Source organism: Anastrepha obliqua, chromosome 5 (genome assembly GCF_027943255.1).
Source record: "Anastrepha obliqua isolate idAnaObli1 chromosome 5, idAnaObli1_1.0, whole genome shotgun sequence".
Classification (NCBI taxonomy): domain Eukaryota; kingdom Metazoa; phylum Arthropoda; class Insecta; order Diptera; family Tephritidae; genus Anastrepha; species Anastrepha obliqua.
Window position 1 is genome coordinate 21,224,534 of NC_072896.1, and position 13,589 is coordinate 21,238,122.

Below are 13,589 nucleotides of genomic sequence, written 5' to 3' on the forward strand. Positions count from 1 at the left end.
GTTATTATATTCGTTTTTTTTGTTATTATTTTTGAATTTTATAAAAAAAACTTGTTCTCATATTTTTTTGGTTTTTTGGCCTAGACTTTATAGAATATATGCATGATTTATGCTCATGTCTCTTTTGCATGTCTGACTTTTTTAAATTTTTTAAATTATTTTTTTAATACATTGTTTTGTTTTTTTTTTACGTTGTTAAACACTTTTATTTTGACTTTTTTTAACAAATTTTCTTGAACAAATTTCTAAATATAATCACACTCGACGGGCGTTATCACACTTTGCTCTCACACACCACTCACTTAGTCTTAGCTTGCTTAGTCTTGTGCCTGAGTCGCTCGCTATCAATATAGTCAAATTTCAAGTCTTAGACTCTGTCTTGCGTGCATTTCATAGTATAACCGCCCAAGCAGAAATCGTCTCAAGCCATTTCGAATGAAGTTTCCAAGTGGCTTGAAGAAGAGAGCACCAAACGACACAACCACACCTTTTTTCTTTGAAGTTTTAATTCACGTTCCAACGAACAAACACGGTTTTGGGTGTGTGTAAGAGAGCTAAGCGAGCATTTTCTAGCTGAATCATAAACACAGACTTGGCTGACGGAGACTTGAATGCCAAAAATTGCTTTGAGATGTGAAATTGAAGCTTATACACATACATTTTGCTGATTTAAAAAGCAAATTTTTGCTTGCACACAGAAATTTTAAATGAATCCACTTATTGGTTTAAGAAATTTATTACAATTTTTCGATTTTTGTTTGTTCTTCTTATAAAGAACTACGGCGGTATTTTCCAAATGCGGTCACCAACTCACAAAGCCAACTCTCCCGCAACGTCTAAAACACACTGAAAAACGTGTAGTCAAGCACAAGTAAGCGAAGCGGCAGGCAGGCAGGCAGACTGACAGGCAGCTGCTCTGTGAATAAGAAACACAAAACCCGCTTAGAGAGTAGCTCGCGTGCGCGTCTCAAAACAAATGCTCAACTCGACTGAAACCTGTCTATACCGTCTGCTGTACGCCAACCGTTAGTGCCCAGGCGCCAGTAGCATGGCAAAGACTCAGACCCCAACGCAAAGCAACCAGGCAAGCAGTCAGCTAGCCAACCTACCAACCAAACAAGCAAACAATGAGCCAGAGTACGAGCTAACCAAGCGGCCGACAAAACTCAGAAAACGCTCAATGCTCGCTGAGCGCGCGCTTGGGAACTCGAGTGTAAACGGCGAACGGCCAGACTCATCCCGGTGTGGCGTGACGAGGCATAGTGAGGAGAGCTTATTTGCTTTTGTTTTGGTTTTCAGAGTCGGCTTTCAACATTTTTATGTATATAATTTTGGTTGTTTTGTACGATTTTCAAATTTCAAGCATTTTTTCGTGCGCAAACATAAGTAGGTATGTATGTATGTACATGAAATATATGTTGTGCAAAGCACTATTGTGCCACAGAAGTAATGGCTTAACTTAGTTATGTAGATATCTAAAAAACATAGACGCTGGCAGCCAACGCAATTCTACATTCGCACATGAATACACGCAGAAGCTGAGTCACAACTGTCAGCATTGCGTATGCGAGGAGAACTTGTAAGCAGCGCCACCCTTAGCATTATGTATGCGCATGTATCCGCCTCATCTCTCTTCGCATTCAAGAAGAAAAATCAGGGCAACTACAGAAGCAAAGAAGTATGTATGTATTAACATAAATATTGTGCCACAACACACCAACTACTCAAAGAAGTGGAACACTTTATAAGTGGTTGCGCGCCTGCTGCCCCACCCGGTCCAATTCTGTTGCCGCAGTCGTTGCCTCAACTCATTTCAATTTGTCAGCTTGACTCCACTTGGCGTCTGTGTGACGGTTTTGTTCCAGTCAGCATCGCATTGACCCCAATATGATGACACACATGCACACTTTGATACACGTGTTTGCAAAAATACATACACACACATACACATATACTTGTATTCACCATGCGATGTCATACCATACACATAGCTATATAACATAGCTATGGGTCTACGGCATGCATGTTTATGTTGCGAAATGCCACAACTTCAGCAGCGCAAATGTCAGCAGCAGCAACAAAGCAGCTGCACTCATTGAAAGCAGTGTCATCGCCACTGCAGACGAAGAAGTTGTGATGCAGTCATTTGCACATTCGCACATTTGCGCTACTCCGTACTTTACCTATACTTGCATGTAGATACAAAGTAGCTACAGTACGAAACAATTATGCCTCGCTGAGATACATATTTGCGTGCCTAGGAAGATCAGCTACTAGGGTGCGTGGTTTTCGCAAAACTAGCAGTAGACCTAATGGAATGAACACCGGATAATTGTCGTGCTGCCGTGCAAAGAAATGGCTAGACTGCTGCCTATACGGTCACGCTGTGATCTGCCGCAATGTGGAGCCGAGCCATGGGGGATCGCTACTGGAAGGTAAAAAAGGAAGAGAGACATATTGACAGAATGAAGATACGAGAGGTCGAAATACGGGAGAGCGAAGAGCTTGAGATGCTGGCCAGTAGCAAAATTCTATCAGAAAGTTCGACGGATTATAGAAGATTTCAAGACTTTAGCAATTTCCCGTAAGAACGAAGACGGTGATCTGGGGACTGACATCCAAGCATACTTAAATTATAGAGCGAATACTTCTCGAACTTGTCAAATAGTCACAACTGCGCATGTCACAGAGAATGTGAAGATCCCGACAACCCAAACGTTGACGACGGGACTGTTGTTTCGCTACCCGACCATGACGAGGTGAGCATAGCGATAAGGTGGCTAAAGAACAACAAAGTTACGGGAGCCAATGAACTCCTAGCTGAGCTATTCAAACATAGCGACGAGGAGCTGGCAAGGTGCATGCATCAGCTCCCATCCAAAATATGGTCGAATGATTGGAATTTAATTGTGCTCTGCCAAATCCGCAAGTGAGGTGATTCTGCAATCTCCGCCAATTACTGCGGGATTAGTTTCCAAAATATCGCCTATTAGGTGAAAGCCTGAAGACCACCATCAGCCAACTGATTGGGCCTTATATGTGTGGCCTTAGACTTGGGCAATCTACAATCGATCAGATATTCACACTACGCCAAGTCGTGGGAAAGATCCATGAAAGGAGAATTGGGTGTGCGTCAATCGATTTTAACGCTGTACTCGACAGTATGAAAGGTTATGGTACAGAAAAACTACTTTGTGTTCAAGCGCCTCAAAAGCATGCGATTTTCAATATTTTTTTACCACAATTAGGTTCATATTCTTAAGAAATATGTTGTTAATAAAAAAGTTGCTCTTGATTACAGAAAAAAATTGCAGTTTCAGGAATTCCCATCAGCAAAACACTCGGATGGCGATCGTCCATGGACAGCACGGTCTAACGCCACTATCTACCGCGGAAATAGCTTCAAAAAATTTAAAAGTGTACCTGAAAATATAAATAAAATATCCTCTAAACTTAAACAATTTCTGATTATTCCTGCTTTGTTCTCGAAATTCTCGGAAAACACCAAAATTTTGGTCTCCTAAACCGGTGGGAGAACCCTTAATTGCCGTAGTGAGGTCTATTTCGAATTCCTTCTACGGAGGAGAGTGCATTTGAATGATAATAAATGCGTCCCATATCTCAACTTGAATAAAACTATTTGACCAAAAACATCCTTAGTATCATTATGCAAGCTTCGTATTCATCTCTCGAGACCCCTCTGTTTTGCTATTCCCACGATCTATGTCCTGCAAAAAACCGCATGGAGATTATTTTTATTTTGTTTATTTATTTATTTATGAGGCTGTAAGAGTTTTTCGTCTTTTACATCATCATCTGGTTAGAAGTTACAAAATTTAAAATCAATTATTTTTTATACATATTATATGGGAATAGAATAAATATCAATTCAAAATTTAATAGTTGTCGTCATCTTTTAAAAAAATTGACGAGCTCACCCTAATACTATACATTTTTGTGAAACCGAAAACAAACTCTTATTCATTTGCATATCTCTGTATGAATATTTAAGTGTGTACATATCTCTATACTCGCACATGTGCTGTGCCGCTATTTGAATGATTCAACTATCGTTTTTACAAATGTTGAGAGAACAGAGTAAAAAAATAAAATCTTTGCGAAAATTCCCATAATTGAGCTCGAAATGTTCTCTTCACGCTTCGTAATAAAGTTCTATTTCTACAGAATAACCAACCAATCACTTAAATGTCACGATCATTTTTTACCAACAACACCAAGAAGCGCCATAACAATGAATCAACAAATCAACATTTCATTAAAATATTTTTATAGACCCACACACACTCGTGAATATCTTGCGCATACATGTAAATTCATAATATGTGTACCTGCTTGGATTGCCAAAAATTTGCGCGCCCATTTCTTTATTACTCAATCGTTTCCATATGAGCTCATTTGGTGCGCTCCTTGGCGGTTGCGCTCATTTTTGAGTATCTTCCTGTCTTCCTCATAGTTAGTCTGAGACTATTACTTTCCGGTTATTAAGGGTTGCATAGTGTAGTATAGTGTGTCTGTGGCCGCTGCTCCGGGTAAAATGGTTCACAACACACCCATACACACACACACACGCGCGGGGTGATCCACCAAGCATTCGCACTCATTGACTGGTATGTATCTGAAAAACGCAGCTATGCAGCTCAGGTGTGTGTGTGGTGAGTGTTGGCAAATACGTCCGATATATGTATGTATGCGGATACAAATACTCGCCGAGTTTATAGTATACACATAGTAGTTCAATGCACTTAACTGTGCGTATGCTGGCAAAAAACTATGCACAACTTGGTACACTGAGAAAAGTGAGATGAGTGGAGGAAAATTGCGTGGAATTTTTTTTTAGGTTTTCGGGCACTTTAACAAAAACTGATTATATTTCTAAACTAAGGTGATCCAAGTGTTGGGGTCTATTTAAATAGTATATTATTTTGATACAGCTCAGTTAGTCTAGGCTCAATTGGCAACAGTTGTTGTAGGAGGTATAAAAGAAAAATCATTGAAATGATTGATAATGGTTGATTTTAAGTTAAGTTAAATGTCTTAAGTCAAGTAAAGTTTCTTAAGTTACGTTAAGTTTCTTAAGTTAAGCAAATTTAAGTTTATTAAGTTAAGTGAAGTTTCTTAAGTTAAGTTAAGTTTCTTAAGTTAAGTTAAGTTTCTTAAGTCAAGTTAAGCTTCTTAAGTTGTATTAAGTTTCTTAAGTTAACATAAGTTTCTTAAGTTCAGTTAGGTTTCTTAAGTTAAGCTAGGTTTCTTAAGTTAAGTTAAGTCTCGTTTCTTAAGTTAAGTCAAGTTTCATTTCTTAAGTTAAGTTTCGCTTCTTAAGTCAAGTTAAGCTTCTTAATGTTCTCAAGTAAAACTAAGTTTCTTAAGTTAAGTTATTAGGTTGGTCAATAAGTTTTGCCGTTCGATAAGAAAATCTCTATTTTATAGTTTGAAATACACTTAATTATTCCATATAACCTCCGTGAACATCAATACACTTATTCCAACGAGATTTCAATACATGGATTTCATCCTTGAATTGAGAATCTGGAGGGCCTGAAAAATACGCTTCCACAGAAGATCTCATCATTCGATAAAAATGCTTTCCACGCATGAATTTTTTTGGGTCTGGAAACAGATGGTAGTCGTAGGGGCCAAATCTAGTGGATACAGCGGATGCTCCCACAATTCTAATTTTAATTCATGGATTTTAGCCATTGTCAAAATGCTCTTGTGACACGGTGCATTCTCCTGATGCAAGAGATTTTTTTTCTTTTGTAAACTGGGTCCTTTTGCACTAATTTTTTTCTTCAGTTGGTCTAAAATGTTACAATAATATTCAAAATTTATTGCATTAACAGTTCGCCATAATCCATAAACTGAACTCCTTTCGCCTCCCAAAAAGCTGATGCTAACACTTTCTTGACCGATTTCTGGACACAAACTCATTTCGGAGCCGAAGTGCCAGATTCACACCACTCTTTAGTTTCTTGTTTTGATTTAGGATCTTAGTGAGAGACCCAAGTCTAATCCAGAATGAGGAATCAACGCTCAAAATCCCCTTTACCTTTTCGAAAACGCTCTAAATTTTGCTGAGAAAGTCGCATTCGAATGTGTTTTTGTTCCATTGTTAGCGAATGCGGCACCCATTGTGCACACAGCTTTCTGAAATCCAATACCTCAGTCAAAATATTGTTAACACTGACCAATGAGATGCCTAGCGCTTCCACTAAAACTCTTTCAGTCATTCGACAATTTTCCAATACGATATCCTGTATTTTTTCTATGGTTCTGAACGTCCTTGAAATGGATGGTCTTCAAGGCTTGTGCGGCCACGTTTAAATTTAGCAACCCATTTTTCTACTGTACTAATTGGTGACGAAAAGTTCTTATACATTATGAACATTCGTTTAGAAATTTCCTTTGCTTTTAAACTTTCCAAAAATAAAAATTCAATCACCGCACGAATCTCAATTTTTTCCATTGTAGAAAATACTGTGACACGTCGATACTTACGAGTAATGGCTTGTAAACAAAGAATGAATAGGCAGATTGAAATGAAACTTCACGTACGTTTACCCGAAGAATGTACCAACATAACAAGAAAAATTGAGGCTAGTAGCCGCTCCCTCTCTTATCAAACCGCAAAACTTATTGAACAACCTAGTAACTAATAAATTTTTTAGTCGGTATCAGACAAGCACTGTTGCTTTGCAGGTCCCGTATATGGCATAAGTATAGTAGAACTGTACTGACAATAAATGGAATGATTGATGATGACTGAAATGAATGAATGCCTAATGAATGAGTTACCGAATGAGAACTACTGATAATACTGCTAATTTATTGCCAAATGAGTTCTGTTCGTTTGCTGAAAAGAAATTTTAAACGCATCACATTTTCATTGTGACAGTGTTGCCAGAGTTGATAACTTATCTTCAAAATCGAGAGAATAAAATTAAAGTTCCATATAAAGAAAATTTCATAGTGAAAATATCTCGAAGTACTAGAAGATCTTTTTGGTAGGTGGTTAGTAGGCAAATTATAGGCAGTTTTAATAATTATTTTTCTCCAATTTACGATTTATTATTTAATAATTTTTTTTTTTCATATCAAAGATTTTTGACCACACTTTTCTGGCAACTCTATTCGGCGGCTATTGTAACGATAAAGGAAGTAGCCGTGTTTTGTGATCGAAAAATTCGCACGTTATTGTCATGAGAAGCCAATGCATCCGCAGAGTTATGAGTTACAGTTTGATGTAAAGTTGAAAGAGTTGCATTAATGGCCAATTTTTGCTTTTTATAAAAAAGTTGGAAAGAGTTGCTGATATACGTTTTCGTTCAACGATGAACGCTACAACATCATAATCGACAATTTATTGTAAATTGAAATAGAAAATATGCTCCTAGACAATACTCAGTTTCTGCAGAATGACGCTGCATATCTCATAGACCATGAAACCAATATTTTTTGTGCACAAGTACGGCGATCGAGTTATCAGCTGGCCTGATATAATCTGCTTTCCGTGCCAGAGTTTACATTCTTTTTGTGTCGCGTGTCGCTAAAAATCGATGCTATCGGCCTAATACAGGATCCTAAGACAAATATTGTCCGCGCTATTCGTTAAACAGCGCAAAAACCCTCAACAAGCTCTTGGAGAATTGCGTTAAGAGGATGGGCTACTATGAAGCTAGTCGAACTGTTTAAAATTTAGATGAAAAATTTTAAAAAATTTTCAAAAGTTTGTATTAACGTCTAAAAATTTGATTTATATGGTATTGCTTAATGCATGAAATCTTTTTTTTTGTTTTTTGTAATAACAGAAAAAAATTAAATCGAAAACATTGCACTGAATAAGCCGGCTCCTTAAGGAAGAGGAAAGCAAAATATGGCGCAGTATATAGGAGACTGCTTTTTACTTTGAAAATAATCGACTGAGAAGCTTTAAAAAATTTAAACTGTTGCTAAAGTTAATGGCATGGCTGAAATTATTTTATATAAAATATGGAACTGTAGACTCCTTCAAATGAAGCCATAATATGCCAAAAGAAACCGGGCTTGTTGATCTCATTTAATTTTTGAAAATATACTTATGTTTGGACCAAACTCTAAATCCGTAAATATAAGAGTAATGTGACAAATATAGTATAATCTATATTTGCATTCCGAAAGAGAAGCTTGTTGGTCATTTATTTCGCTGCCTGCCGAGTGCTCCGCAATTAGAAAATACTCGTATGAACATGGGCAACATCTGGTATGACACACACAAATAGTTTTATTAATGTTAAGCCAAAAACGAATATTTAAACGAAGAAACTATTCCACTAAGAATACAAAGATGAATAAAACACTTTCACTTCAAACAAATATTTCGCAACAGACTATTTAGAACCTTCAGAGAAATTATCACTTTGAAGCAGTCCAAGTCGAATTGAGCTAGAAGAAGCAAAAGTTGATTGTCAAAATCAAGTGGACGTGCTCTGCAACTTCTGTATGTTATATTAAAAAAAAAAATTGGTTATAAGTGTTTAGAAATTGTGCTTAGAAATATTTGTATTAACAGTTCTTAACTCTGAAAACTATTCAAATTCAAGCTACCTAATCTACACTTAATACTCGTATTATACATTAGCACTCAAAACCGTTTTTCTGTTCGCAAAGCTCGGAAACTTTACCTTTTTTTTGGAAATTTCGGTTGTGGATTCTGGATGGAATTTTTATCTTATCCTCTTATCTTGTCTTAGTTAAAAAAATAATGTTTCTTAAAAATAGAACTCTATTACTTTGAAAATCCTGTAGCATCTAACATTCACGCCCACATAACATCGCTGCTCACCTACAAACCACTATTGAGAGTGCTCTGCTGCTGTTAGTGCATACGGAATACATCAAAACGGGAACTGCTACTTATGTGCATGCATACAAGTACCTATATGGATATGTTAAGTGCTAATGTTAGTGATTGCAGAGAACTCATCATAATGAATGTTTCATTAACATTCTCTGATAGTACTGACTCTTATGTTAAATAACTAATATGTATAGAGCATGAAAAAACAATGTAAGGAAATACGTTGAGTTGTTTATGTTAAATAGATGAATATTTACGTACAACAACTAAAATTGTTGTTAGAGCTTACATTTTTATATGAACATATGCAATCGTATATGAAACCTCTGTTGCTGTATTTAGTAAATTTTTTTAATAATAGTTAGTTAATATGACTTAAGATTAGGATTTGCATATCATGCCAACTATAATTGAAAATATTTAAAATAAAAAGTGTTTTTTATCGTTGCTATAAATATTAAAAGCAAAAGTATTTAATTTCAGAGACAAGCCAAGTAGGGCAACAGCTAGTTTAATAGTAAAATGAAAATCGTATTACATATATCTTTTCCTTTAACTCATAGAGCATAGAGCGTCAACAGCCATGTCTCCCATCGGTCGCGTTCCCAGCTTGTGGATAGGGGAATGCTCGGCAGATATGGTGGGAAATAAAATACCACTCCCTCACCAAAATGGGCAACACTTGCTTGGAGTTGTATGTAGTTCTCATCTATTACCAAGCTAGGATAAGCGGGCCAGCAACCGACTTATTCGATTCTTAATTGTTAATGAATCGTCAAATATAATTTTTTTCCTAGGGAGAGGAGCATAGAGCCTCGACAAGACTCTCTTGCGGATTCCAATCCAGTCCGTCTATATAATTTAAAGCACATTGAACATATGGCGACAGTAGAGCAAAAACAATATAAGCAATGTCTTTTGTTTTTGCTTTCAGCTCTAAGAATGTCAAAATCTATGCACAAAGAATAACAGCTTAGAGTAATTTAAACTATAATCTAGAGACCAAATGAATAAAAAATTAAATCTACCGATCTACTGATACTTCCTGTTCAACAATGTGCTTTCATGTACTTCAAGTAAACTTTAGTATTATTTATCAAACTTCAACTGATATGTATATTGTGGAAGTGGTTGCCACCTATCAAAAAAAAAATTAAATCTAACTAAATGAGGTATTTCAATATGGACATGAAAAACAAAATATTAAGAAAGTTAAAAGTAAAAGTAGGGTTGCCATTTTTTTATAAACTTTTCTTTAATTTCTTCTTAGTATTATTAAAGAAATACCAGATTTGACTCTCCAAAGCTAATTTGTGAGAGTAACTTTGGATGTTGCGTCATAGAGTTTTTAACAGAGAGAGACGCGAATGATATGAAAACAAAATGTGTATGTTAAAGTGAGGTTAGTTGAACACAATCTGTCGTTGATATTTTCGTACATGACCAACATAATCTCGGTTATTGCTAACCTCTGTTATAAACATATCGCAGCCACATAACTTATCACGTTATCGAATCATCTGATTTCGTCAAAATCAATAAGAACCAGTAAACGGTTTGATATTGCCCACACTTTTGCATTCTCTCCACCGTGATTTCATCGGTAAATTATAAGTTACAAAATTGATTTCAAACTAAGGATATTTAAAATGGTATAAAAACAGTAACAGATTGGCACTTTTTCTAAAAAAATGCAGAGTTTTTTAAAAAAGTTAAGAAGTTATGCCATTGTAGAAATTTTGAAAATTTTACTTTTTCTACTTAAGAGTTTATTTCGTTTCGGCCAAGTTTCTTTAAAATTACAAACTCAAAGGATTGTGGTGGGTGAAATTCTAAATATTTCCATTTTGAATTTTGGCACAACCCCTCGGTTCGAAAACTTTAAGCGTATTTCTTACAAAAACATATTTTTCAAGTCAGCAGAACTCGAACCAATATTGAGCCATTGACTTGAAATTTTAACTACATTTACTATTATTTTCTGAATATAGGCGGGTACAAATTTTTTCAATATATCGCACAGTTTTTTTTTGGATGAGTTTTTTGTAAATTTTCTGCCTTTTTATAAAAATATATGTCATATGGCATGTCTAACAAAAACTGAAAAAATTCCAATTTTCGTACATTGTGAAAAATTTGTAAACATTAAAAAATCTCCAAAAAATTTCATACCTTTTAGTCGTACCTTTTTTTCATATGAAGAAAATTCGCGATAGTATCCGCAAATAAATGATCAAAAATCTACGAGAATTTTGAGCCCCTTTCAAATTTTTATTTAAAGTATGATTGAAAGTTTGAAACTTATATTAATATGGTATTTGTTAAAGAATAAATTGTGTTAAAGAAAAAAATATTGTAATTAATTATTATTAAAAAACATTATTATTAAATTGATCAGATTGGATTTACTTTTTCCAATAGATCACGCGTGACTACTGTCAAACTAAATAATAATGGGCTTATGAGGCCCATTTTTGGCTTAATGGATATATCAATAAGCAAAATTGCCGTATTTAGGCTGAAAAAGGCAAACCGAGCCCATTCAATAACAGCCATTACATCCATTGGAAACAACCGGTTGATGCGGCCTATGGATTGGAGGAATCATCGGCCCATATTTCTTCAAAGACGAAGGTGGCGCTAATGTACAATAATAAAAATGATTAACGATTTTTTATGACCGAAATTAGATGGTATTGATCTGGACAACGTTTATTTTCAACAAGACGGCGCTACGTGCCACACAAGCAATGAAACCTTTCATCTTTTACTGGAAAAGTTTCCGGACCCTGTTATTTATCGAAGAGGTGATCACAATTGGCCACCGAGATCTTGTGATTTAACACCTTGTGACTTTTTTCTTTAAGGCCACGTGAAAGAGAAGGTCTACGCCAACAGCCCCGGGGCGATTCAACACCTCAAAGAAGGAATTCGTAAGGCTAACGAGGACATAGGGCAGCCACTTTGCAATTCGGTTATGGAAAATTTCATGAAAAGGATGGATATTGTCCTGTAAGCGTGGTCGTAGTGGTCATTTGTCTGATATTATTCTCCACTATTAACGGTATACCTTCCTCTTTATAATGAAATAAACATCCGATCATTTATTTAAAAAAATAGCATTTTTCTTTGAATATCAAAAAAAACTCTTATTGGAAAACCCTTTAGTAAATGGCAAACGCTATCGCTACCACTGATAAACGTCTTTTTGATGCCAGAAATTCTGATTTCCACAATATTTGATTCCAACAAGACGGCGCTACTTGCCACACAGTCCGTTAAGCAATGGATTTACTGCGTCGTCGTTTCGGTGAGCAATTTATCACTCGTCTCGGACTTGTGGATTGATCACCAAGATCGTGATATATCACACCTTTGGACTTTTATATGTGTAATTTTGTAAAGTATAAATACTTTGTGGATAAACCAGCTTCAATTGAGGCATTGGAAGCCAACATTACTAAAGTTAGTCACGAGATGCCGAATCATTCAAAATTGGTGGTTACGGATGGCCGAATTACAATGGTTTGCGGCAAAATTGTTGTAAACGTCAAAAATGCTAAACATGCCTCTCAAGTTTTCTATTACTATATTTTTTATCATGGGCTGGCCTATATTTTTATATTCACCAGTATTATTAAGTCAAACTTTTTAGAACCATGAACTTTGTCTGTCTTCTTGCCTCTTTGAGGCTGAGACTGATTCACAGTAAGGTGTGGTTGGGTACAGCTTTTGTTTTGTTTGTTTGGAATACTCAGCTGCAATGTCCAATGCTGCTGCTTCCAATTGGTCACTAGTGATCATGAAACACGTTTGAAAAAACTCACCCCAACTATCCACAGTGCGGCCGCAGTATGCTTTCTCCTCAGGATCATAAATGATTTGCTTCCATGAACGCGATTTCGGACGCTCTGGTGGACGTGAGTAATAATGCTGGAAAGCATCGATGGATTCCTCAGCAGCTGTTGGCATGTTGACAGTTAACTGCGGTAGTTATCCTTATGAAACTTATCAAAACTTAGCAATAACCGAAACACTGTCCAAATATCCTTTGCGATATAAAATACACTTCAACTGCGCTCACTTGCACGATACGTTTCCTTCCGTGTTAAACGAAAATTGTACGCGTCAAGGATACTTTGACGTCACACTCCACGTTGGAGTAGGGGAAGTACTTTTTCTGGAATCCGTGTTCACCGTTCAACGATTACGTAAGTGCTCATGAAGGCGCGTTCAAATTACACTCACGAATTAACACTGACAATTGAAATCACTAAAGCAAATCACAATGTGCAATTTTCTGCTTATCCAACTTATTGTCGTGGCGGCGTCTCAAGACACAATGCCATTACCGTTGTTGCCGTCGTCCGCCGTTGTTTCGCAAGTGCGTGTTTCTTAGGACTCTACGCTTGAACGAATGATCATCACAGCCTAGCCTGGAACCAATGAACAGCCTCAATCTGTTGTATTCATCTAATCAAAAAAACAAAAACCAAAAAAAAAAAAAACAAATCTTCACTTGTTGATGTTGATCGTTGGTGGTTGTGTGTGATTGCCACCACTCGTAACGCTGCAACTGCGACACTTTGTCACAGTTGCGTTGGCGGTGCAGTTGGCTGCGACGGCTGTAGAAATTTGGAGCTGAAGGAATTATGGCGGGGCACTGGTGGCTGCTCAGCACTCCAACGGCCGGTATGGCTGAATTCGGTTTGAGGGCTGTGGGTCGGCGTTAACG

At 36.6% G+C, this 13,589-nt stretch overlaps 1 protein-coding gene across 4 annotated transcripts in view; it reads right to left on the reverse strand.

Moving 5' to 3' along the window:
- The window catches only part of LOC129247086 (sodium/potassium-transporting ATPase subunit beta-2), a 42,268-nt gene extending 28,997 nt beyond the window's left edge, over positions 1 to 13,271 (reverse strand). Inside the window, exon 1 of one of the 4 annotated variants that reach the window (XM_054886001.1) lies at positions 12,682 to 13,271. In XM_054886001.1, coding sequence (XP_054741976.1) covers positions 12,682 to 12,826 — 145 coding nt within the window. In that variant the 5' untranslated portion in view covers positions 12,827 to 13,271. Of the gene's footprint in view, positions 1 to 658; positions 990 to 12,681 lie in introns of those variants that run through there. The other 3 variants (XM_054886004.1, XM_054886002.1, XM_054886003.1) reach the window with 3 other exon arrangements.
- Between the last annotated feature and the right edge of the window lie 318 nt (positions 13,272 to 13,589).